Below are 25,081 nucleotides of genomic sequence, written 5' to 3'. Positions count from 1 at the left end.
TTGTTCTAGGGTGTAAAACATGTCAGTAAATCTCACACTGGAGACGTTCAAAGCTTTAATGTATGTGATAAACAGATGTTCAGTTTCATCACTCAGGAAACAGAAGCTGGTCGTGGTGATATCCAAGTCAAGTCGAGTCTGCCACTGTAGTTTGGCTCCTTCATGTTAGCTTTGCACTTTAAACAAAGAGTTAATCTGATATCAGAGTAAAAATCTCCACGTCTCTGTCGAGGGGACCTGGGGTGGCGCTAACCTCTGGGCTGGCCTACCAAACCACGTCCTCCCTGCAGCCTGCTTTTCTAAAGTCTACAGAAACGTCGATAGAAACGAGGGGAAGCAGCATCTCGAGAGATCGCCATCTTGGAAACTTGCTCTAAAGAAGTTATGTGACGTTAGCTTTGACCTCCGTGGGCATCCGCACTCAGGCTGATTGCATCTGTAGTGTCACATGTCAAAGCGAGTACCAGGAGATGACCGGTCATCAGAGCACACGGGTTGAGTTACTGTGAATACGACTATGAGGGAGCTAATCCTGTGTAACGTGCGTGACAGAGTGGTGGATGGATGCTGGCTTTGGTGGCGACAGCAGCTCTCTCTCTCTCTCTCTCTCTCTCTCTCTCTCTCTCCTTGTATGACGTGGCTACTCATTGAGCTATTGCATCATCAGAACATGATGAGGATCAATAAACACATCAAGGGTGCATTGATAACACGTGTGGACGGCGAGGTCACTGCCTCAGGTTCGGTTTGTTAACTCTGCTTTGGTTTTGAAGTCTATGGGAATTCTCTCCTGGTGTCTTTGTTGTTATGTTGAACACACGCACACGCACACACACACACTCACACACAGGCAACACAACTCTGCGCCGGCTGTTGTTCACCCATCGGAATAACAATAACAAAGAACAATAATAAAGAAATGCTCTCTACTGAATGTGATTTCCAACTTCACAAACTTTCATCCTGATCTGGAATGGAAGAAATTTGTTTCCTACCTGAAAAATATTTGAATATAAATAACATTAAGTTACCAGACGCAACTAAACACGGTGCTAAATGTAACTCAGCTGGCTATGTGGCTGTTTTTGTTGCCTAGAAACCGTAGATACAAAATAAGTGCAGTTAATGAGCGAAGACCTCCAGCCTGATGAGAGACAACTTGATGCATGTTGCTGATCTCGCTCTGGCTTCCACCAGGTGGTGTTGACATGCTCCATGTGCTGGAGATGAAAAGCTCCTCAGTCAGCATCAGCTCTCGCTTCTGGAAGATTTACAGTTTGAATGAATGCACTGAAAAACAATCCTAAAAGATTCAGCGAGGTTAACCTCTCGCTCTTCTCCTCTCTGGGTTTAACCTGTCGTGTCTGTTGCCCTTGTGGCCACATACCAGTCAGGAGCATCTCTGCAGATGTTTCCCAGCAGCTGCGGCAACATCTGCAAGTTCCGAGCCAGACCAAGATGCAGCAGCAGCCGGCAGATGGCCTGGCATCAGTTTGAACTTGATGGCCTCACTGACTGCTGTCACAGACATGCTGCACCTGAGTGCCTGGCTGCAGGTGCTCTGGGTTAAGTGCTGCTCGGGGAGAGTTGTACGACGTAAACAATCATTTACAGCTTGTTTCCTCTCCCACATGAAGCAGCCTCACCGTCTATCGCCACATGGGAATTCCTAAAGAGCTTAAAAATAAAACTGTACGCAGGAAGGTTCAGATCAGCTGGTGTGCCGCAGTGATCCCTCCAACATGATTGAGTAAAAACCTGCACAACAGATTCAACTGTTACAAGCTCCTTTTTAAATGAGTTCTCACCGTACGCAGGCGTTACTGGCTCCAACTAAACTTCCACTCGCTTTGTTCTCACTGCAGTGCATCTGACTGGTTGTGCTTGAAGCAGGAATAACATGAACCGTCTTAAATGACCAGGTTGTATCATCAGGGGGCTTTGGAGGTCTTCATGTGGTTCACTTGAGTGGAGCCTGTAAACGCGCTGAACTTTTGAGGTCTTCGTGGCTCTTGAGAGCAGATTTCTGGGAGCAGCGTGTGTCGGCTGCCAGTTGTTTTACACTTGGTAATATTTTCAGATGACTGCAGGCAGAGTCTAGAAGGTGTATTCTTCCTCTGACAAACAAACGATGTGTAAAACAGGACCTCAGGAAGTGGATAAAGATGGTTATGTGAGCAGCGTTCTAAAGGTGTACAGGACAGAACAGGTAGATGGAACAGGGATCAAACACATGGAGGAGAACAGAGGATGTGACGGAACCTGATCACAGGACTAACGCCAGGACGAGGAGCAGATGGAGAGCAGCAGAGCCAATGAGGACCTGATGAAACACAGGCGAACATGACGAGCACACAAGGTAAAACAAACCAGGAAACAAACAGGAAGAGATTTCAGCATAAAACAGTGGTCATCTCCTGGCTCCACAACCAACAGGAAGTGGCCATCTCCTGGTTCCTCCCCCAGCAGCCAATAGGATTGCTCCATGTGATTGTGGGTGATTGAATCAGTAAATCAGCTCAGAGGGGAACAGAAGTTGATGATCTTCCAGGTTTAGTTTATCAAGATAATCTTCACTAATGAACCCTGTGATGATGCTGGAAGCCTGGATGCTACGGTCAGCAGTGCTAAGCTAACGTTAGCCAAGGAAGGAACTACTCCAGGGTCACATGACTTAAAGTTCACCACCACTAAGCTTCAGGCTTCTTGTGTTTACTGGTGGATCTGATGTAGAACTGAACCTCCACCATCCAACGGTCTGGTGTTTACTGGTGGATCTGATGTAGAACTGAACCTCCGACATCCACCGGTCTGGTGTTTACTGGTGGATCTGATGTAGAACTGAACCTCCGACATCCACCGGTCTGGTGTTTACTGGTGGATCTGATGTAGAACTGAACCTCCACCATCCACTGGTCTGGTGTTTACTGGTGGATCTGATGTAGAACTGAACCTCCACCATCCACCGGTCTGGTGTTTACTGGTGGATCTGATGTAGAACTGAACCTCCGACATCCACCTGTCTGGTGTTTACTGGTGGATCTGATGTAGACCTGAACCTCCGACATCCACCAGTCTGGTGTTACTGGTGGATCTGATGTAGAACTGAACCTCCACCATCCAACGGTCTGGTGTTTACTGGTGGATCTGATGTAGAACTGAACCTCCATCATCCACCTGTCTGGTGTTTACTGGTGGATCTGATGTAGAACTGAACCTCCGGCATCCACCTGTCTGGTGTTTACTGGTGGATCTGAAGTAGAACTGAACCTCCATCATCCACCGGTCTGGTGTTACTGGTGGATCTGATGTAGAACTGAACCTCCACCATTCACCGGTCTGGTGTTTACTGGTGGATCTGATGTAGAACTGAACCTCCACCATCCACCGGTCTGGTGTTACTGGTGGATCTGATGTAGAACTGAACCTCCACCATCCACCGGTCTGGTGTTTACTGGTGGATCTGATGTAGAACTGAACCTCCACCATCCACTGGTCTGGTGTTACTGGTGGATCTGATGTAGAACTGAACCTCCACCATCCACCGGTCTGGTGTTACTGGTGGATCTGATGTAGAACTGAACCTCCACCATCCACCGGTCTGGTGTTTACTGGTGGATTTTATTGCAAACCGAGATGACAAGGACATATTAAGCTTGTTTTAACCACAGACTTTTTTCAGGCACTTAATCATAAACCCATTGAACAAACACGGACTGAGACGAAGGAAGCAAACATTCAACAACGTTATGTTATTTTCGGTCTCTTGATGGAGTTCAGATCAGAAACATGACGTCTTGATTTAGGTTCGCTACTTTTAGGAAAATGGCTGAGTCAAATGAAACTGTCATGCAGCACTGATTTGTAACACAACTGTGTCACGTCTTTGATATATCAAGAGACGGTGAATCGTTGTGGAGAGTCCTGGAGTGGAACCATTCAGGGGCCTTCGAGTCTGTGAATGTTGATACTTTCTGAATACATCTGTGCGTGTGAACACGTGGTTGATGTGATTTATGTGATCAATTATTTGGAACTCATCTAAACGATGGCTGATACATCGGAAGAGACGAATACTAATGACAGGAGTGCGCCTCAGAGGAGTTACAGTGTTCTAAGTGTAATTTCAGCCCTGGAACAACCGTACACACTTACGCAGTCGGATTATGAGCCATGTTTATTTATCTAATTCAAGCTTAATCTCCCGAAATAATTCTGATCCTGCTCAGGTTAAATGCACGGTAGCTACTAGCAGAGGAGATTTCTTTAATTCAAAATCTGGTGCACATCATCTCCCCTCACTCAGGCTGTCTTGTGGGTGCACAGCACAGTGACGCACGCCTATGAGCTTGACCCTGCTGTGAGTCATCTTATCTTCCTCGGTGCTGGGAGGTGGGCTCACTGTACTCCGTGATCCATGTGGAGTGGAGTGATGCTGCGCCTGTGGCTCTCTGAGTGGGGAGGGTGGTGCTGGAGCACAGCTCTGAGCCATCGGCAGAAATACCAGCAGGCCTAACTAGGACATGTCGAGAAACAGGGCTAGTGATGGGGCGTCTCGCAGTGTCTCAGTAAAACTGTGACTCTGCTGATTTCACAGCCAGATTTAAATCTGACTTCCTCTATTTCCTCCTGATATTCTTCTAGGCCAATCCTCCCTGTAAGCAAAGACTGGTTTTCAGAAGCTCTCCTCTTTCATTCATTCATTCTTTTACAATGTTGGTACCCGGTTTCATGTGTTTAACAGAAGGTGTTCTCTAATCAGCAGTCAGGACCCAGAGAGAGGAAGTGAGTTTGTGCAGATGAGGACCTGTAAGTGGAGAATTTCTGCTGTGCAATTGTTTCAGTCTTTAATTGAGTTATTGATTATTTTTTCCGAAAAACATAAATAAAACTACAAGACAGACACCAAGTGTAGAAATCTATTTTCCTCCTTTCCACTTTGACATTTGGAGTCCAGGAATCCTCCCTTGCATTTGCACACTCACTGATTTGATTGCAAAGCTCCTCCCTCCTGTATTTTCAAGTTGCCATTTGCCACAAATGTCCATCCATCCATCCATTGTTTTCTGCTTATTCCTACATTAAGGGTCGGGGGGGGGGGGGGGCTGGAGCCTATCCCAGCGTCAACGGGTGAGAGGCAGGGTTCACCCTGGACAGGTCTCCAGACCATCGCAGGGCCAACATAGAGACAGACAACCATTCACACTCACAGCCACACCTACGGTCAATTTAGAGTATCAATCAGCCTCGTCCTCTCTTGATGTCTTTGGACTGTGGGAGGAAGCTGGAGTACCAGAGAGAACCCACACAGGAACAGGGAGAACATGGAGACTCACCCAGAAAGATCCCGCGCCAAAGCCGGGACTAAAACCCGGAACCTTCTTACTGTGAGGCGACAGTGCTGACCACTGCAGCACCGTGCAGCCCCACAAATGTCTAAATATCTAAAAAAGTAAAAAGAAAAGTATCTCCTGCAGCAGGGTCTGTGTGGACTGTGCACGTGCGCTAGCTAAAATGAGCTAACAGGCTACAAGTGAGCTAAATACCAGGCTTTTGCTTCCTCTGCAGCAGCTCTGTAGGGTCCAGAAGGATATAAAAAACAGACTGAATTAACTTCTCACAATGGGTTGATCAGCGGGCGTCTGTCACCTTCCAGAGGCAGATGTGAAATTACAAACTCATTCAGATCAAATCTCAAGTGCCGCTGCAAAGATTTGTGAAGTTGAATCAGAGTCCACTGTTGAGCAACCTGACATCACCTGAAGACGCCATCTGCTTTTGGCTTTCAGTCCGTGCTGCAACACAACCATAGCAACCACCTTCCTTTGGTTTGTTTCTGTTAGATTTTGAGGAGAATAAATGCACCAAAGTGTCTGTCGGGGGTGAAGAACATCCTTCCTCCCTTTGTTGGCCGCACAGTCACACACCCACGCTGCTGCAAGGCCTGATTTGGTGTGAAAGCCTGTTTGATCGGGTGATCCTGATTGAGTATTTGTTCTTAACGTGTGTCTGCAGTCAAAGATGCAGCAATATTCGTCCTGAAGAGAGCTGTGCTGGCTGACAGCAGTGGCAGTGACACTGTCCTCGCCGTCACCACGTGTCGGTGAAGACGATTTGAAACGTCTTGAAATGAGAGTTAATTTCTCATCTGTGTTTCCATTGCAGGACACCAATGAAATCGTGGCCATTAAGAAATTCAAAGACAGCGAAGGTGAGAGAGCTCTCGTGATTTATGGTGAGCCTCCGTATCTCCATCCGTCATCATGTGTCCCGTCATCTTGTCTTCTCCTCACAGAAAATGAGGAAGTTAAAGAAACGACACTTCGGGAGCTTAAGATGCTCCGCACACTCAAGCAGGAGAACATCGTTGAGCTGAAGGAGGCATTCCGCAGGAGAGGGAAGCTTTACCTGGTCTTTGAGTATGTGGAGAAGGTGAGCTGTTAGCTGAGCCCCACTCTGATTATGTGATAATAGTCACATTTTTGTGCTGGAGCCCCCAATTGCGGCTTCTTCTCTTCTAGAACATGCTGGAGCTGCTGGAGGAGTTGCCCAACGGCGTGCCGACCGAGAAGGCGCGCAGCTACATCTACCAGCTAATCAAAGCAATTCACTGGTGCCATAAACATGACATCGTTCACCGGGGTAAACCCTCTTTTGTCTTGTTGTTTTCTGTCTTTATTGGAACATATGAGAGAGGGAGTCCTGAGGTCCTGATCCTGAGCTGAAGAGGCTCATGCCGGTCTGGTGTCGGCACCATCTCTGCTTTCATTTTGATGGACATTTTTCACATCTTTTTGAAATGTGTAAAAAAAAACACCAAAAAAAAACGCTCCCTTGAGTCTGAGGCTCACCAGGCTTTAACCAACTGTCCTATTGTTCCTAAGTTTTTGGCAAATCAGTGGCAGCAGAGCAGGAAACCAGATGGCCCATGTGAGCTTTTGGCACGCAGTTAGCAGGGGAGCAGGCATCCAAATGGCCTCTGGGATATCCAGGCTCACATATGACAGTGTTATTTAGGGTTTTGATGTATAAATTATGGTTTGTCTTTACAATCTGTTCATTTTTTTCTGACTTTTTGCAGTTTTTTGCAAGGATAGAGCATTCACATTTCTCAGAGAGGCAGATGAAGTGGCGGCGCTGGCAGGAATGATGGTAGTGATGATGTAATGATGTCCCTCGCCTGCTTATGTGTTGTTTTACTCCCCATCTGTGCTCTGCTTCTTCCTCAGACATAAAGCCAGAAAATCTTCTCATCAGCTCTGACGATGTGCTCAAGTTATGTGACTTCGGTGAGCACCTCCATCAAATCCTCGCAGTCTTAACAGCTTTAAGAAAGGTGGCCAGTCAACAGCCAAAGCTGTGATGTAAAAGGAATATTTTCAACTGACACTATATTTGGCTGAAACCAGGCTCCACGAGTGCTGGTTGCAGCCTTCATCCAGTTATCTAAAGCTCTGCATGCAGCCCACTCTCCTGGTTCTCAGGCTACTGCAGCGCATTCTTCCCTCGTCTCAATTAAGCAAACGTGTTGGAACACAAGAGGCTAATCATGCTTTGATTCAATCTGGTAGCGTCACAGCGAAACGGGGGGGAAACGGAAAACATCATGTAGGCAATCTGGTGTGAGAGACGCGGCGACCTGCTGTTTGCTCTGTGTCAGCCAAAGCCATCAAGAGAACAGACACAGGCCAAGAGACGCCGCTGAGAGCACCACTTTACATTTGGGGGTTTCTCTCAGTGTCTTATTTGGGTTTTTAAAGGCGCCGCAAGCAAAGTTAACGATGTCCCTGGTGACGTGAAGAAGGCTTCCACTCACTGCCCAGAGGTGATCAGTGAGAATCCTGAATGTGATTGTGCTGTCAGCTCAGCTTGAAGACTGGAAACAGAGTCATTTAATTTTTTAAAAGAAAATGGTTCTCAGAATGAGGCACAGTGTGTGTCTTGTGTGATTTTACGTGTGTGTGTGTGTTTGTGTGCACGTGTGTGTTTGTGCTGCGGTGTCTGGGACTGACCTACCAGAGTGAACGTCCCTCACTGACTCACCCAAACATTCAAGATTCTTTCAAGATTGGAAACTAATTCACATTCGTCATTTGCACCCGAAAAATGAAAATCTGTTGGTGTAACGTGTGTCAGGAAACTCAGGCTCAGCAGTGGTTCTTTTGCCCGTGTGGTGTCGTGTTGGGCGCTAAGAGAAGGCGCCCAGCTGAACTCATTTCTGCAGCCTATCACAGAGCTCCTCGTGTGCTTCCTCTGTCTTCTCTTGCCAGGCTTTGCACGTAATCTCTCTGAGGGGACCGATGCCAACTACACCGAGTATGTGGCCACTAGATGGTACCGCTCTCCAGAGCTCCTGCTCGGGTACGACCTGTCTTTTTGTTTTTTTGCCCTTAACTAGGAACCTGCAGCAGATGGTGAGCTCAGTTACTCTGCTGACATTCTATTCTTACAACGGCCTCCATCTCCAACCTCTTCCATCTCCCAGGGCTCCGTATGGGAAGGCGGTGGACATGTGGTCAGTGGGCTGCATCTTAGGGGAGCTAAGCGACGGGCAGCCTCTCTTCCCAGGGGAGAGTGAGATTGACCAGCTCTTTACCATCCAGAAGGTGTTGGGACCCCTGCCTCCAGAGCAGATGAAGCTCTTCTATAATAACCCTCGCTTCCACGGGCTGCGGGTAACGTCAGGCCTCTCCTCAGCCCGCCGACCCTCCATTTTGCTCCTTTTGCTGTCCGCTGCTCTTTACTCTTCCTCCTCCCTGTCTCTTTCTGCCCCGTCCTCTCATCTCCTTCAGTCTCTCCTCGCTATGTCTCAACACGCTGCATGTTTTCTCCTCTGGCTGAGTTTGTTGTGCCATGACTGATTGGATCACAGTGACTCATCATGTATCATGGATTCTCTCTGCTCTGAAGCAAGGCTATGGAGCCTTCAGTGGCAGGCCTGTCATCCCACCCTACCTGCCCACACCTCAGGGTAGCATTCGTCCCTCATCAGTCCCCTGCCTGATTTCAGAAACTATGTTTGCTTGTGGTGGCCCAGTCAGGAAGCCACAACCATCATCATGGATTTCTGTCTTTTCTTGTTTAAATATGAATGCAGCAGGAACAGCGCAGCACTTGTGATTGAATGCAGGATGTTCGAAGGTTGTTTCATCACGCTGGCCACCTACGGTGTGCTTTCTGTAACACTTGCACACATGCAGTGTAAAAGCAACAGCTTCAGGGGGGTCTTTGTGGCAAACAACAAACTCGCAGCAGGCAGCGTCTTCCTTAAAAGAAAAATTCAGTCAAAATAGAAGGATGATATTAGGAGGCTGGATGAGGGAGAACTATGCTCGTACGCTCAGTATCTCTCAGGCTGCTCTTTACTGCAAATATAGAACTAAACATGAGGACACACTCGGCTGAGACTCCCTCTGATCATTTATGTCTTGGACGTTTGTTCTGGATACATTTCTAACTGCATTTCATTGTTTCCTCTTTTAGTTCCCTGCTGTGAACCACCCCCAGACCTTGGAGCGGCGATACCTGGGAATCATCGGCGGAGGCCTGCTGGACCTGCTGAAGGTACCGTCAGGATCACAGGTCTGCCGGCGCTGTGGAGGGAGGGTTTAGCTTCTTACCTCTCTCAGTTTCACTGGATTCCTGCTATCATGAAACTGGCTTCATGATGTAGACATCAGATAATTGCACCGTTATCATGGTGATTACATTGTGACTGCACAATGCCTCGACTGGCTCAGCAGATCCGGGCTCAGATCCCGGCTCCAGCACCGCTGCTATCGCTGCGTCTGCATTGTAAACAGTAGCTCCATGTCGAGAATGTGGGCTGTGCTTGTGGACTCGAGCTTCTCCCGGCAGATAATGACTCACCGCGAACATAATGTCTCAGGACTGACAAGGACAGGCATCGTCTCCATCACTATTCATCAGAATCAGGGCTTTCTTTAGTTGACATTGATTAAGAAAAATGCGTTTGCTGATGCAAAGCTGCATCCAAAGAGAAACGGTCTGATTTTGGTTGAAGGAATAGAGAAAACTAGCTGCAATTTTAAATGTCAGCAATGACAAAACAAAGCTGCAGTGGAGAGGTAAAATTATCCTCAGATCACAGGTTTTATTTTGAGAGCATTCACACAGGACTCAGCTTTCATTGATTTATATGGAGACAGGTTATTAAACTTATCTTTTCAGTAAGAAAATAGGCAAATGTCACAAATCCTCTCACATCGTTGTTGGGCTTGTTCGGTGAATGTAGGAGACAATTAAATGGAGCAGCCTGACTTTTATGATAATGGCGATGACTCATGATAGCATGACTGTCCGTTGTGTTTGCGAGGTCTGGGTGTTCGGGGTGTCTTGAGGACTCACTGGCTCCGTCTGTGTGTGTCTGTGTGTTAGAGCCTGCTGCTGCTGAACCCGACCGAGCGCTTTCTCACCGAGCAGAGCCTGAACCACCACACCTTCCAGACCTTGCGGCTTGTGGAGCGCCCCGGCCCACCCACACCTACACCTGTACGCTCCTCTAAGAGAAAACCTCACCATGGAGACAACACCACCCCCAGCAGGTCAGAAGTGCACACTACAGCTGGTTGAGAGCTCGCTGTGACGTGCTTTTACTTATGCAAATCCAACTGGGTCATTTTCTCACAGCAGCACTCCTGCCCAGCCTTGTTTAGTGATGTTTTCCAGATTGTTTTTTCCTTTTCTCTTTAATGGTTATCGATGTTCTCTCTCTCTCGTGGTCAGGAGCCACGGAGGGAAGAGTTCAGGAAGCCACCGATCCAGCAGCAGAGAGTGCTCCAGCCTGCCACGGCATGAGGACCTCCACCCCAACAACGACGGCTTTCTCAACGGCAACATGCCTGCAGCCATCAACCTCAGCCCGACCCTGCATCCCAAGAGCTACCAGCCGCAGATCTTCAACCACTCCACCTCGTGCAGCATGGACCTGGCTAGCAGCAACCTGCCTCACCTACTCAGTCCTGGGGAGGCCAAGAGTAAAGGTGACTTTGACCTCAACATGGGCTCCATGGTGTCCGACGGCCCCGGAGCCAAGTACCTCAAATCCAACTTCCGCTCGCAGCAGAGCCGGCATTCTTTTGTGGAGGGGAAGACAAACACGCTTCAGTCAGGGGAGAAGCACGGTCGGCACAGCTACATGGAGTCTCACAGCTCCACGCCCTCGTCCTCCAAGTTCTCCTACCTGAACTTGTCCAAGAGTTACGGCACGCTTAGCGATGCCAAGTCAGTGGGGAACTTGAATGACATGCATCTTTACGCCGATGAGCCCACGTCTCGATATTTCCCCTCCAGCTGCCTGGACCTCACAGCTCCAAGCAGCCCGGCGGTCCGCCGCGTAGACCGACTGGGACCCGGCGCAGCTGGTAGAGGAAGCATGCGCTCGGACAGGGAGAGCAACACCCTGGACTCCTCCTACAGGCGCTCCTCCACCCGCCACAAGGCCTCAGAGGAGTCCAAGTCACCTGACACTCTGGACCCAGGAGACAGTGGCATTGAGCGGAGCCACAGTCACTCTGTGTCCTCGCCACATGACCCCCTGCCATACAGCCAGGGCTACACCAGCCCTTTCTCGTCCCAGCAGCGGCCGCACCGCCACTCCATGTACGTGCGGAGGGACCACCAGAGGACACACGGGGCAGACGAAGGCCTGGTGGTGGGCCAGGGCATGCCCACTAGAGCCAGCAGCCTGCAGCTCCTGTCTCCGCAGCTGCAGCACCGCACGCTGCCTCGCCACTCTGGAGGCTCGTCCAGAGAGGAGGACATGAGCAGGGTCAGTCACCTGATGACATCCTGAGCCTGCAGCGTCTGTGTTTAGGGTTCAAGCCAGCTCTTTTCAGTCAGGAGTGTCAGTATGGCAGCCTACAAGTGTCACACTCTTGTTTCAGTTTAAATCGTTTATGTATATATATATCTATATATATAAACTGTATACACACATACTATATGTAGAAGTGTGTGTTTTTGTATGTGTGTGTGATGCGATGCTGAGCTCACCTCATGCTTCATCATCTCTCCATTAACAGAGCGAACAGGCACCCACTGAGGTCACCCACAGCAGACCCCCAATAAGGGACTCCACAAGGGACAACACCGCATCTTTTCACACACAGAGGCAAAAAAGCGAGGTCCGACATTCTGCCTGCACCCACCATTCCCCACCCACATCCAGTCTTCCGAGAGTGCGGATGTGGGTGGATACTGCTGTCATGAACTGCTCTCTCTCTGTCTCTGCGCATCAGATGCCTCTTCATTTTCTCTGTGTGCTTTGCTTCCCTCTAATGTGACTAGTGATGATAGCACAGTGGAGCTTGTCATGGCAGCTCATTTCCCCGGGACTCCAGGATACATTACTAACCTCTGCAGGTGTTGTTTATCTCGTTCATATTTAAATCAGGGAGCCTCACCTTTGTTTATGTCCCATCAGGTGAATAAGAATAGCAGCTCAGCTAGGCAGCGCAGCAGATGCTTCAGAGAGGAGATGTGATTAGTTCTGTTGTGACTCAGGTGGGCTTATATCACGACCAGCAAGCAGAAGATGGGGGCTCCTCCAAAGAAAACCGCAACATTTACAGTGAATCCATGCCCAGGAGGGTGGGCAGCTTCTACAGAGGTTGGTTTAGTCACACTCACATCTCACTTTCCTTTCCTTTTCTTCCATCCTTTCTCTCTTTTTTTCTTGATTCAATGCAATTCAGGTGTCTGAACTGATACGAGCCTTTATGTCAACTCACAAAAGCAACTAAAATATCATTTGACGGTTTTGTTTCTGAAGGAGATGCACGTGGGCAGAAACGGTGAAAGACAGAGAGACGCGCCACAGGAGTCTCTTAATAAATGTGTGTTCTGAGGATCGTCACGTGCACGGATGTTTTGGCTGCGATGCAACTGGATTGTTGATCATTAATTGATGTAACGTCTAAACATCAATTCAGTTCCAAGCATCTCTGGACTAGAAACATGAACTCTGTTATTTTGTCTGCATCTGAGAAAAAATGTTTTTGTTTTTTTTATGATCCTTTTAGATGAACAGAAAGTTTGGTTGCATCCGCAGTCTTGCTGGACAGGTGAACTGGTCCAGAGGGATCAGACCTGCTCGGTGTAAAGGGACCTGAGTGTTTGTGTGCGTTCAGAGGTGATTGATGTTGTGTTTGTTGCGCAGTCCCGTCTCCTCGGCCAGACAACTCCTTCCACGATAGCAGGGGTCAGAGTCGAGGCTCCGGCCTGCCAGGGGACGGCAGCAACCTGTCCAACCACTCCAAACGCCAGCCGGCCTTTGACCCCTGGTAACGGCCTCCTCTGACTCTAACACACACTACTGATGCCTCCAGCATTCGTTGTTACTGGTTCATCTCCATGACGGTGGGGAAAACTCTCATTAACGCACATTCCTGACACGCCTGTTTACACTCAAAAAGAAACTGAGAAATCAACGCCAACATTTACCAGCATCAGTCCACCTGAAAATAACACAACATAAACATGTTAAGTCAGTAAATCAGTATGAACCTGAAGAGGTTTTCTCAGTCGATGTTCCTGGACTACGCAGTGGGCACTCTGAGCGGGTGCAGCAGATTCCTGTGACAGCTCTACAACAAGGGACTCCACAGGGGTTCGGGTTCGGCCCTTAACACCGCATCTTTAGACAATAGTTATGCAATCAATTGCAATTTTAGTTTCATTTTGTCAAACAAGATGATGGGGAAAGTTTAATATGTTCATTCTGTATTTGTCTACAGTTACTTTATCTTTACATATGAACACATACGAAAACCGCATATAAAAGATGTAAATGTGAAAAATCAAATAAAAATGTATATGTATATACATATATGTATAATATATAAATATATGTGTATATTTAAGATAACTGCTTAATTTATTTTGATGTGAAATTAGGATGAAATAAGATTAGTTACATTATTTTGTTTTAATTTAATTTTTAATCATCTGTGATTTGAAACAAAGATATGGCAGCTTCTGCTTCAATTATTGATCACGTGAGCGTGTGTTCTTGTCGATTGATTATTGTTTTTGCCTGCTCGGCGTGCCTCTGGCGGACAGATAGGGAAGTGAAGTCAGCTGTAAGACGAGCTGCCAGGTGTGATTGGCGGCGTGTTTGAGGTTGTTCTTCAGGACTGCGTGTCTTGTCGTGCAGGACCGGCCCAGACACTGTGGTGCTGAATCCCTCGGAGCCGTCAAAGGAGAAGGAAAAGCAGGGCTTCTTCAGAGCGATAAAGAAGAAGAAGAAAAAACCTCAGATGGTGAGTTGTGTGTGGAGTCGATCTCTCCTGATTGAGTGACGTTGTTATCTGGTTGTACTTTTTTGTGCATACATGCTGTCTCTGTTTCTTCTTCTGCTTCTCAAATGTTTGACGTGACGTCCTCACAGATGAAGTCATTTCTTCTGCATGGTGTTTCCTTGTGCCACCAGTCATGTGCCTCTATATTACAGATGGAAGTCCCTGATGGAAGGCCTCCAGTCATCAAGAAATCTCTTTTCCCTCTGTTTGTCCCAAAGAATAACATAAAGCATAGTTCCTCTGTGAGAGTCCTCCCTGTAGTGTCCTCTACCATGGTACACACTGTTTTACACTCTCCTACTCACCCCCTAACCCCACACCCCCCCTCCTAACACTGCATGTGCTAACCAGAATAATCACGCGGCGAGGAATGCACCCACCGTGAAATTCTGGGCCATTAATGATAAGTAAAATGATACTGATATGAAATGGCCCGTAGGTTATACCTGTGGTTTTTAAAATGATTTTTTTTAAACCTGATTTCCTGTTTTGTGCCTCAGAAACCAGAAATCCCCATCACACATTTGATGTAACCTTTCACACCCACACATAAACTCTGAAACTGCAACTTGTGCAATTAATCGAAAACGCTACGACCTTCTGAAATGTTCAAATCACAGGAAGCTGCTGTGTTAAAATACCTCCTTTCATGAAACGTTATGACGCCGCGCAGATATTCCACCCACCGCTGGAAGAGGATTGAGCCACATGTGAAAAAGCTGTGTCCTAATTGTGACTTTTTTTCTGGGGGGAGGGGTCTGAATTCTGTTATTTTCATAATTAGATTATAATCTTACAAAAATAATCACTTCAGATTTATTTTTATCCTCTGACAAATCTTTTGACATGTCCCTGGTCCTCTTCCACTCACGTCAGCTACACAGAATTAAGAAAATACCTTTGATTGACACATCACAATTCCAACATCTGTCAAAATCATTGCAATCAGCAACTTCTCCAACTCATTTAGCGCTGCTGTCAGTGGCTGCTGTCGGCCATCTTGCTTGCTGATGGCCATGGCAGTCTGCAGGGCAAATATTGGCCGATATGTCGGTGCATCCCCAAACCCGGGATTATTATTTTACCCGATGCTCATCTTCCAGTGTTCTAGCACCTAATAATGAACTCCAACATAAACCAGCAAGATTCATTCATTCATTCGTAGCAATAAATCTGCGTTTCATTCTTTATTTTGTATATTTTTGGTGAGGCGCAGGGCTGATGTCACGGTTCCTGATTGCGATCTCTGGTATCAGCCCTCGCAGCGTGTCTGAGGTGATGAGCTGAGGAAGAAGGGGAGCACCCGGCTGAATCCCGGCAGGCCTCGGGCTTTTCTGCTCACCAGCATCACACTGGGCGTCCAAACTCAGAGTAGAGAGGGATTTTATATCATGACATGATTCTTGAGGCATGTGGAAGGAGGAGGGAGCAACTGACAAACTGCAAAGTTACTAAATATAAAAGCAAGCCTCATTTTGAGTGAAACTGGGGGAAGTGATGGCTCGGCATGGAACAGGTGTTTGACTCTTCCCTCTCTTTACATTTCTGTTTATATGAGGCAGTTGGTTCAGATCCTGAGAGAAGCACAAATAAACGCAATCTGGCCGTCAGGAAGGAAGTCTCGCGCGGGGGGTGGGGGGCTGCCTGCAGATCTCTCTCTCATGAACGTGTCTGGTCTCTTCCTCAGATCAGCACTGATAGTCTCAGGCTCTGGAAGCATGACCTGTTTTTATTTTTTAGTGGACGCTCTGCAGTCCTGCCAAGCCTCAGCAGCTCCACACACACAAGCAGAAACACACAAAATGTGCTTGAATTTGTTCAAAAGGATATTTGCTCCGTATCCTGGAGCCTTCACTGTGGTGATGCATGTAGCAGCTAAAATATCCTGGTTTCTCACCCACGTGATTGTGTCAAGCACATTTCTTGTGGCGTGTTTTGTGTGGACCTATTTGTGATTATGAGATGCAGGAAGTTGTATTTTTGAGCAGGTGAAACGAGACGAATGTGCACTGTGTGACAGGTTCCTAGTGACGGGGTGGACACAGTCATCCAGAAGTCATCCAGGTCATCAGGTCACCAGAGCAGCAGCCGCCACCGGACCCGTGACAAAAGCAGAGATCGGGACCAGGAGCGTGAGCGAGACAGGGACAAGGACTGGCCCCCTGACAAGCTGTCTGATTCACACTCGCCGGTACGTCTCGATGAGTTCTCTTAACAGAGGTTCGTTCTGAAGTATGTTGATCACGTGTCACCTTTACTTTTTTAGAGCCAGCCACTAAAGTCCCTGCGCAAGCTCCTGCACCTTTCGTCCTCATCCTCCAACCAGACCGCAGCTCCCGAGATGCGCTACCAGCCACTGCCGACTCCGGTCTCTGCTCAGGGCGGTTTCACTGAGAGCCGGGGTCACTCAGGGGTCAGTACGCCCCAGCTGAAGAGCAGACAGACAGGCTACCCGCTGCCCGGACAGCTGGACTCCGGCTGGCACACGACCGCCCTGGGCCGCCCTGAGGGCAATCCCTACCCGGAGCAAATGAGCATCAAGGGCGGCCAGAACGGGCACGGTTTTGGACGCCCCTCCAGGTCTCGTATGCCAAACCTCAACGACCTGAAAGAGACGGCTCTGTGATCGGCAGTCTACAAACTCCTCTGCTTCCCATCCACTGACCCAAACCTCCCTTGCATAACAGTACACCTGCTCTCTCTCTCACACACTCACACACACACACACACACACACACACACACACACACACACACACACACACACACACAGATACCAAACCTTCCGTTTGAAACACTGCTTGCAATCAGGCCAAAAGCCTTTTTATGTCTTAATGTTTTTTTAAAGCTTCCATGTTTGATAGACTTTATATTATTACTTATGTAATTCTGATTATAATTTGTATCATAAAGTAAATATTTCAAATTAAATATATAAATGGATAGATAAAGTGTAGATTTGAAGTGTAAGTATTTTTGTTTCTATTCAAACTAGAGATATAGTAGATTTTACTGCGTAGTATTTCTTTAAGACTATCGAGGACATCGTGAGCGATGAAGGTTTTTATCAGCTGTTCTAGAGATGAGTACACCGTCTTCGTCTCCACCGGGATCGTGACTCCTCCTCCACGCCGTCCCACGTCCCGTCATACTGTCACACAAATGTCAAGAATCGTCGCTGTAGCGCAGCTCAGTCCCGCTGGCAGTGACCAGCTAGAAACATTCGATGTCCTGTTGTCTCTTTAGGATGCTGGTGTCTATGTTTTGTTTTTTTAAACACAGCCATTTTAGACTCTCTGGTGCCACTAACCAACAGAAATACGAAGCTACGTCGCCCTCTGTAGGAAATAATGACCACTGCATTTACTCTTACTGGCTGAAGCATACTAACACATAGGATCTATTATGTTAACTTCAATTTTCATAAATATTATACAAATATATTGTAGACAAATTTATATATATAAAATTCCTACAATATTCAATACGACTGCATTACTACATGTCCCTTTCAAGAGAGCGATCATAATAAGTGACCATTTGATGACAGTGTTTGTCACAGTGTAATCTACAATTCCCTTCTTTAACTAATGTTTGTGTGTGTTTGCGAAGACCTCTCAGTGGGGAGGCTTCATACTTTGCGCCGCTTCAGGCAAACGTGGAGGATTTATTGTTGGGACGAGTGACGTTGAGGGTCGTGCCTCAGTGCCAGGATTCTAGCAAGTTCACTTCTTGCGTACAGATTTAGAACTCTACTTCTAAGTGGCTCTACGTTCAATTCACGCGATGTGCAAGTGCATCGAAAGACTGATGTGCATTTTAGCTGCTGTGAAATTTTGGATTGATTGAATCTGAACTGTTTGTTTTGTTTTGTTTTTCCTTATCGTTGTTAAAAACTATTTTTTACGACAGTTAGAAGAACAAAACTGGTGCGTTTGAACTCCTTTCACACGTCGAGCCACTCGGGACGAACGGTTAACAAATCTGAAAGTGATGAGGTCATCACGCCGGAGACAAAGTGCCATGAAAGTAGCTCGGCAGAAATAAAGATGTTGCACTTTGAGGAGAAAGTGTGGCTGAGCAATATTGCTGGGACTGTAAATTCTTCCTCACCTCAACTTCATCATGTACTCAGTGTGTGAAGACAACACGCCGGGGCCCCCGGGGGCCCGACCATGACCGTATCGTATTGTGCGTGGTGCATCTGTAAGGACTGTGCACACTCGTGTACTTGACACGATACATTTCTCTCTTTGGATTCTTGTTTGGCTGAAGGAACACCGTGTATTATATTAATACTGATGTGTGACTACTTGTTTGGTAATATTTATAACAGACGTTTATCAGCTGTTTAAAGGAAATCCAGTACTAAGTTTGTGCTTTATTACAGACAAAAATTAGTAGCATAGTCAGTGTTTATCTGCTTTTTTCCAACATGAGAACATAAACCCACAAATGAATGCTTAACAGAATATTCATGTTTACATATGTAACAGTAAATCTCCAATAAAACCAACTCATCTGATCTGACTCTGAAGCTGTACAGTCCTTTTTGTTTCATTTTGTTAAGTAATGTTTGAGGACGCCATGAATTCATGATCAGATCTTTGCTGCAGCAGCTCTGGGAGGAATGCACGAGTCCTCCGTGCAGTCTGAGTCCAACCCCTCGTTTCAGTCAGAGCTTCTCTGGCACGTTCTGGTTCTGGACCCCAGCTGATGTGATGGTGCTCAAGAGGAACCCCCCCATGTTCAGGTCTCCTGGTTCGTACTCAGGCCCCTCACACAAATATTCAAACGCAAAAATCTGATCCAGCATTCCTGATATCAGTGCATTAATAATTATAAATCACAGCGAAGCTAAATTCACATGGTAACATTTTTGCGAATCGATCTCCATTTTCTATGAAATTTTACTTTCTTAGAAAAAGCCACGATTAACCAGCAGTTTCCTGAAAATTAGGGAGGAAATGATGAGGAAAATTATAAAGAATTTACCAGCAAAATATTAAGACTGAAATTAAGCCTGTAAAGTTACAATGGAATGTGTAAAGCATGGCCAGAAAATCTGCGAGAAATTACTTGAGAAATATGAAGCGATTCCCTGAAAATTGGTGAGGAAATGACCAGGAGTGAGTGAGAATTTACCTGCAAGTCACTTAAGATTGGCAGAAATTTAGAAAGGAATTTGTTAAAAAAGAAAAAAAGAAAAAAGAGTGACCTGAAGATTGACAACAAACTTATTAAGAGAAAAAGGAAAATGACAAACAAATAGGCTAAAAAATAAGAGACCGAAAGAACAGAATAAAGAAGGACAACAGTTCACATGTGGTGGCTGAATCACTTCTGCAGGTGCAGGTCACAAACGAACACGTCGCTAATCACGGCTCAGTGAGATCCCTGGTGTTCAGATGCCTGTGAAAGGGCTCCAAAGCTGCGTTCAGGGGCCTTTGACAATCATTTAAACACAATTGGAACTGCTCATTCAGCTGAGAACTCCCTGGACGACCCTCTAGGACCCCCGGGAGAACCCACTTTGAGAACCTCTGATTTAAACATTAAAGGAACGATATTATAAGGGCATTCCTAACTATGCATTACATCCCCCTACCCGGACTTCAGAGTCTCTCCAGAGTCCGTCGTGTTGTAGTAGAGTGGGGGGTGGATCTGGACCACTGGCCTCCTTCAGGCTGGTGCCAGGTTGGAAGGGGAAGGACGAGCAGGCCCTTCAGCTACACTTGGTCATGCACATCAGCAGCTCCATCCTCATGGCGATGCGAGTGTGCCAGCCCAGAGGCAGCAGGCGGATGTAGCGAGCTACGATAGGCGGACGCAGGAGGTTCTGCACCGTGGAGGAACGGTCCGAGTTCCCGTAGAAGACCTGTGGAGCAAAACAAGGTGTAGCTTTACCTCCTCAGGCCTCATCACAGTCGCTTTGTCTCGTCTCACACTTCAGTGCTGACCCCGTGACCAGGGGTCAAAGGGATTATTCTTGGTACAAAGGGAGCACAAGACATAAAATTCATGAAATGTTCTTGTGCACAGATTTGTTTAAGACTAAATTTAGTCGTACAGACAGGAAGCAAAGTCTGATGGCTATTTGTTCCCCACATCTATTGTGCAACTGTCAATCACACAGGCTCGCAACGACTTTCAAAGTACACAATAGATGTCGGGAACAAGGAGTTAGAAATAGCCGCCAGGCCGAGCTTCCTGTCTGGAAGATGAAGCTGAGGTTTAACAAAAATTCTGACGTATGCACCAATACATTTGTGCATCAGAACATTTTGTGTGTGTGTGTGTGTGTGTGTGTGTGTGTGTGAGAGAGTGTTTGGCTCTGCAGGGTTACTAAACATCACACCACAGGCTGAACCTCTGAACAGCAGCAGCCATTGTGAAGCTGCTTGGTAATAAAACTAGGATTCATCAGAGCGTCGGCAGGTGCTCGTCTCATGGATGTGTCGGCTGCATGCCAACCGCTTCCTGTTACAAACGTGATGCTTCCTATCGAGGCGGCGGAGTTATTTTACAGGCAAAGACAAAACTCAACAGGATCGGTCAAAGTCAGAGTCCGAGCGTCTGCCTTTCACAAACTCAAACAACTCAAGCAGACTGCAACTGTGCAGTGTTGGACGACAACAATTCATTCATTCTGTGGTTCATGAAAGAATTTCCACTTCATGCTGCTCACACAGGACTTGGGTTTCCTAGAGCCGTTTGACCAGAGAAGGGATTCACAAACCAGGACACACACAGGAGAAGGCAGGAGCTTTTAAACTACCCAACACAACATGAAGGGCACGGATGCGACCTACGACATTATTTATTTTATTCTTTCTTTTTTTTTAAAAAAGCAAGGAAACATTTTTATCCAACATTCATTTTGCTACAGGCGGCCTGGTGGAGCAGTGGTCCTCACTGTGTCCCCCCAGCAAGAAGGTTGTGGGTGGAGCCCCAGCCGCAGCACGGGGTCTTTCTGGGTGAGTCTCCATGTTCTCCCTGTTCCTGCTGGGTTCTCTCTGGTACTCCAGCTTCCTCCACAGTCCAAAGACATCAAGAGGGACCAGGTTAATCCAGACTCTAAATTGACCGTAGGTGTGACTGGGAGAGCCAATGGTTGTCTGTCTCTATGTGTTGGCCCTGCCATGGACTGGTGACCTGTCCAGGGGGAAGGCTGCTGGGATAGGCTCCACCCCCACCACCCTCAACAGGAGAAGAGGGAGAAGATGGAGGGAGGGGTGGATGGATGGATGGATTTATTATCTATTTGTCATGAAAAAGAAGAAAAGAAGTGCATGGTTCTGCTCCTCGCTGCAGCAGTGAGCCTCTAACTCGATCTGTCACTGATATTTGTGAGAATGTTTGAACCTGGAACCATCAAGGAGTTCTGAGTGGAGGAACTCACCCTGTTGTTGCCTGTCTGGTCCTTGTAATAGATCCAGTTGAGGGTTTCCACTGTCCGGTATTGGACGCTATATTTGGTAATCCACTCATCAGCATCGCAGCGGCCCTGCGTCAGGATGCCAGACACCACTCCCACCTGCTTCAGGTCGATCTGGATCCACTGGTACTGGTCGTTGAATTTAGAAAGCCAAGCACACCTAACAACAAAAAGAACAAATTTAATTTGTCGGTATACTCACATGATAACACAAAGACACAACTTACCCAAAGCCTTGGTTGTTGAGGCGAGCTTTGTTGGGGATCCAGGAACTGTACCAGCCAGCGTACTGGTCCTGATTGGAGCAGCTGATCTGGTCTGATGTCACAGATCCTGACTCAAACCCCAGAGCTCTGTGGTAGGGGCACTCTGTGGAGATGAGGCTGTGAATGCTTGTGGACACGTGCAGGTCTGGATCCCTCACTCACCTGGTCTGAGCCGACTCAGACCAGGTGAGTTTCAAAGTTAAAGCAGCATTTGATGACCAGAGCATTTGATGACCAGAGCATTTGATGACCAGAGCATTTGATGACCAGAGCATTTGATGACCAGAGCATCAGCTGACGTGTGCTGCCTTCCCCTTTAAATAAAGGCAACGCCCTGGTTTGGGCTTCCTAATCTTCTCATCACATTCCAGCACAGGTAATGAGATTAGCTAGCAGTGCCTGCTGCGCTCCATTTCAGGCCTCTTCCTCACAATTAGTAATCCACCAAATGTCGCCGTCAGCCGCTCATCGACACAGCTGACGTTCCCCCAGTCACCCTTCACATGAAACGATCGTACAATCAAAAAGCATTTTAAAACTTTCTCATGCAGCAGAGAGGTAGAACCACAGGACATCTGAAGTGGCCTAACAGAAATTAACCAAGAAATAAAGAGAAACAACCGCAACATAACTGCATGTATTTCCTCTGTGACTGAGGAATTTCCTGTCCTCATTAAAAGATCGTATAATTAATGACTTCTTCAGCAGTCTTTCATGATGTGGGATTTCTTTGTGACAAGGTGTGTTGCATTCCAATACTTTTGTCAATACTTAACACAAAGAACTATCATTCGTTTGCTGATACCGCCAGAGATGTGAGTCACACGGGAGGAGAAAAATGAAAAAATTATGTCCTGGTTTGACTCCGGTTGGGTTCAGACCAGGCGTTCAGCACAGGAGACCCATCTGACTCAACCCGGTACTGCTCTGCTACAGTGGAAGAAGATGCTCTGGCTTGTTTACTGTAAGAAAATCCTGAGCTAGTGGGCATTCAGCTCTGGATTCAGCAGCTCCCGGTGAATAACAGCTGCAGAAAAACACGTTACGAGTGGGAAATTTTTATATTCACATCCACCCAAAGAAGCAAGCAGGCCGCCTCTCTGCAGGAGCTGAATCTTTGTCACAACTTGCCATTTTCTGCCTGTAGGTTTTAACCAGCTAGCATGCTAGCTCAGAGTTAGCAAAGGGGATGTGATCACACCAGTCACACGAGGGTGTGTGTGCTGACAGGTCAAAGGTCTGTGGGCTCAGGCTCTGGAGGTGAGGTTAGCACGTGTGTGACTCACATGCTTGTGACAGCATCTCCAGTTCAAAAAGTACTGATTCTCCCAGGAAAACGAGTGCAAATGCATTCCGATCAAATCTATGGTGATATATTATAAATGTAGATATATCTACATTTATAATATATCTACATTTATAATATATCTACATTAGTAATATATCTACATTAGTAATATATCTACATTTGTAATATATCTACATTTATAATATATCTACATTAGTAATATATCTACATGACAGTAAATTCAAACATGAAGTAAATACAGAGGTTATTATATTTCCTCTTTTGCTTTCATTCTGACATTTTTGATCTTCCATACTTGATGGACTACATAATTTTGCGTCCCTCAGGTAACGATGTCACCCAGGTCAGCTGACCTCACCTGGCATGCAGTTGAGGGGTTGGCTCTGGGGTGCAGGCTGTTGCAGGGAGGTGGGGGGGGTCACCGCAGGCGCAGCTGAACTGGCTGACTCACAGTCGCAGGTGCAGGCTTGCATATTGCGAGTCCAGGTCTCGATGACCTGCTGCTCCTCCTCCTGCAGCTCCTCCTCCTGAGCCGCCTCCTCCTCCTCCTCCTCCTCCAGAAGGACACATGTAAAGGAGTTAATCAGGAGTCTCTCAAAGGGGAAATTAAAAACTTTTGATTCTCACCTCCTGAGAGTGAACAGCAGTCAGGGCTGCCACATCCACACGTGCGCGGAAGGAAGAAATGAAAGGTCACATTTAACAGTAGGAACTGGTCACATTCCCTTCATTCATTCATCCCTTCATTCATTCATCCCTTCATTCATTCATTCAATATCTGCCCTGCTTATCCAGGCCAACGGGGGCTGGAGCCCATTGGGAGGGGGTACACTCATGCACACACATTCCCACCCACAGCTCACCGAGGCTGCAGCTGACCGAAGGTAAAGTTACATCAGGAGAAACTGTTTGTAGAAATTCACATGAACTGTGGGATCCAGGAAACCACAAGAAAACTATTTTATGCTCCATCAAGACAAACAACAAACTGCTCATTTGCATATCAGCTCTGCATTTCAGCTGTTCAGCACAATGACCTCATTCACAGGGTTGCAGAGAGGTTTCTGTTCCCGGTCTCAGTCTTAGGAAACACGGCCATCAGGTCCTTCACGCCGCCGACTTACCGAGACACAGAAGGAGGGCGAGCACAGCGGCAGAACGAGCAGAGGCCTCCATCTTCCTCTTCAGCTGTGTCGAAGTGCGATGTGAGAGACACCCAACGCGAGTGGATTACGGTAATCCAAGGCCTGTGATGGCTTTATCTAATACTCTTTATTGGCACTCATCAGCGATGGCACAGCAGCAGTGGCATCATCAGAATCCCTCAAGGGCGCCGTTTTAGGTGTTCGTTCAGCGAAGAGAGCAGAACCTCTGAGACTCCAAAATCAAAGTTAGAATTTAGACACCAAAGTCAAGAGATGATCAGACAGGTGATGTGATGTCACGCAACACGTGACCCCTCAAAGTCCAATTAACTGAATAAACTGTCATCAGTCTGTCAACCTGTGATGTCATCAGGTGGAGCAGAACATCAGTTTGCACCGACGCACTTGTTGATCTCAGGATGAGCTCCAGTGCTGCCAGGCTTGTAGTCCAGCTGGAACGAAGCCACCTGAACCAATCACACGGGAGAAACATCTCCCTGGTCATCAGGTGATGGCGATCAGTGGTATGATGACGTGAGGAGGGAGATTCTGATCTCAGACTGGCTCAGCCGCTACCAAGAACTGCAGGTGGGGACAGGAGGA

At 47.1% G+C, this 25,081-nt stretch overlaps 2 protein-coding genes across 8 annotated transcripts in view; one reads left to right on the top strand and one right to left on the bottom strand.

Moving 5' to 3' along the window:
- The window catches only part of LOC147250184 (cyclin-dependent kinase-like 5), a 39,586-nt gene extending 20,741 nt beyond the window's left edge, over nucleotides 1–18,845 (top strand). For 2 of the 5 annotated variants that reach the window (XM_086224503.1, XM_086224502.1), the window contains exons 4-19: nucleotides 6,166–6,211; nucleotides 6,296–6,432; nucleotides 6,522–6,642; nucleotides 7,230–7,289; nucleotides 8,271–8,361; nucleotides 8,486–8,675; nucleotides 9,484–9,564; nucleotides 10,399–10,565; nucleotides 10,747–11,791; nucleotides 12,045–12,146; nucleotides 12,526–12,631; nucleotides 13,181–13,304; nucleotides 14,177–14,282; nucleotides 14,474–14,596; nucleotides 16,342–16,512; nucleotides 16,588–18,845. In XM_086224503.1, the coding sequence (XP_086080629.1) occupies nucleotides 6,166–6,211; nucleotides 6,296–6,432; nucleotides 6,522–6,642; nucleotides 7,230–7,289; nucleotides 8,271–8,361; nucleotides 8,486–8,675; nucleotides 9,484–9,564; nucleotides 10,399–10,565; nucleotides 10,747–11,791; nucleotides 12,045–12,146; nucleotides 12,526–12,631; nucleotides 13,181–13,304; nucleotides 14,177–14,282; nucleotides 14,474–14,596; nucleotides 16,342–16,512; nucleotides 16,588–16,947 (3,030 nt within the window). In that variant the 3' untranslated portion in view covers nucleotides 16,948–18,845. The remainder of the gene's footprint in view (nucleotides 1–6,165; nucleotides 6,212–6,295; nucleotides 6,433–6,521; nucleotides 6,643–7,229; nucleotides 7,290–8,270; nucleotides 8,362–8,485; nucleotides 8,676–9,483; nucleotides 9,565–10,398; nucleotides 10,566–10,746; nucleotides 11,792–12,044; nucleotides 12,147–12,525; nucleotides 12,632–13,180; nucleotides 13,305–14,176; nucleotides 14,283–14,473; nucleotides 14,597–16,341; nucleotides 16,513–16,587) is intronic. The other 3 variants (XM_086224504.1, XM_086224505.1, XM_086224506.1) reach the window with 3 other exon arrangements.
- Nucleotides 18,449–24,810, bottom strand: LOC147250183 (retinoschisin-like). Of its 3 annotated transcripts, none has more exons than XM_086224513.1 (6): nucleotides 24,458–24,715; nucleotides 23,961–23,986; nucleotides 23,692–23,887; nucleotides 21,986–22,127; nucleotides 21,723–21,918; nucleotides 18,449–20,198 (listed from the first exon to the last, which is right to left on the bottom strand). In XM_086224513.1, the coding sequence occupies exons 1-6, from the start codon at nucleotides 24,507–24,509 to the stop codon at nucleotides 20,046–20,048; spliced, it is 765 nt and encodes a 254-aa protein (XP_086080639.1). In that variant the 5' UTR covers nucleotides 24,510–24,715; the 3' UTR covers nucleotides 18,449–20,045. The 3 variants fall into 3 exon arrangements, with proteins under 3 accessions (XP_086080639.1, XP_086080638.1, XP_086080636.1); XM_086224512.1 differs by lacking the exon at nucleotides 18,449–20,198 and adding an exon at nucleotides 20,213–21,580 and having other exon boundaries at nucleotides 23,692–23,884; nucleotides 24,458–24,810; XM_086224510.1 differs by lacking the exon at nucleotides 18,449–20,198 and adding an exon at nucleotides 20,213–21,580 and having other exon boundaries at nucleotides 24,458–24,807.
- Between the last annotated feature and the right edge of the window lie 271 nt (nucleotides 24,811–25,081).

The sequence above is a fragment of the Aulostomus chinensis genome, chromosome 14 (genome assembly GCF_037954235.1).
Source record: "Aulostomus chinensis isolate RoL2024-O1b breed Wild chromosome 14, RoL_Achi_v1.0, whole genome shotgun sequence".
In the NCBI taxonomy this organism is placed as follows: domain Eukaryota; kingdom Metazoa; phylum Chordata; class Actinopteri; order Syngnathiformes; family Aulostomidae; genus Aulostomus; species Aulostomus chinensis.
The sequence above is the reverse complement of the archived record's forward strand: the minus strand, read 5'-3'. Positions and strand labels throughout refer to the sequence as shown.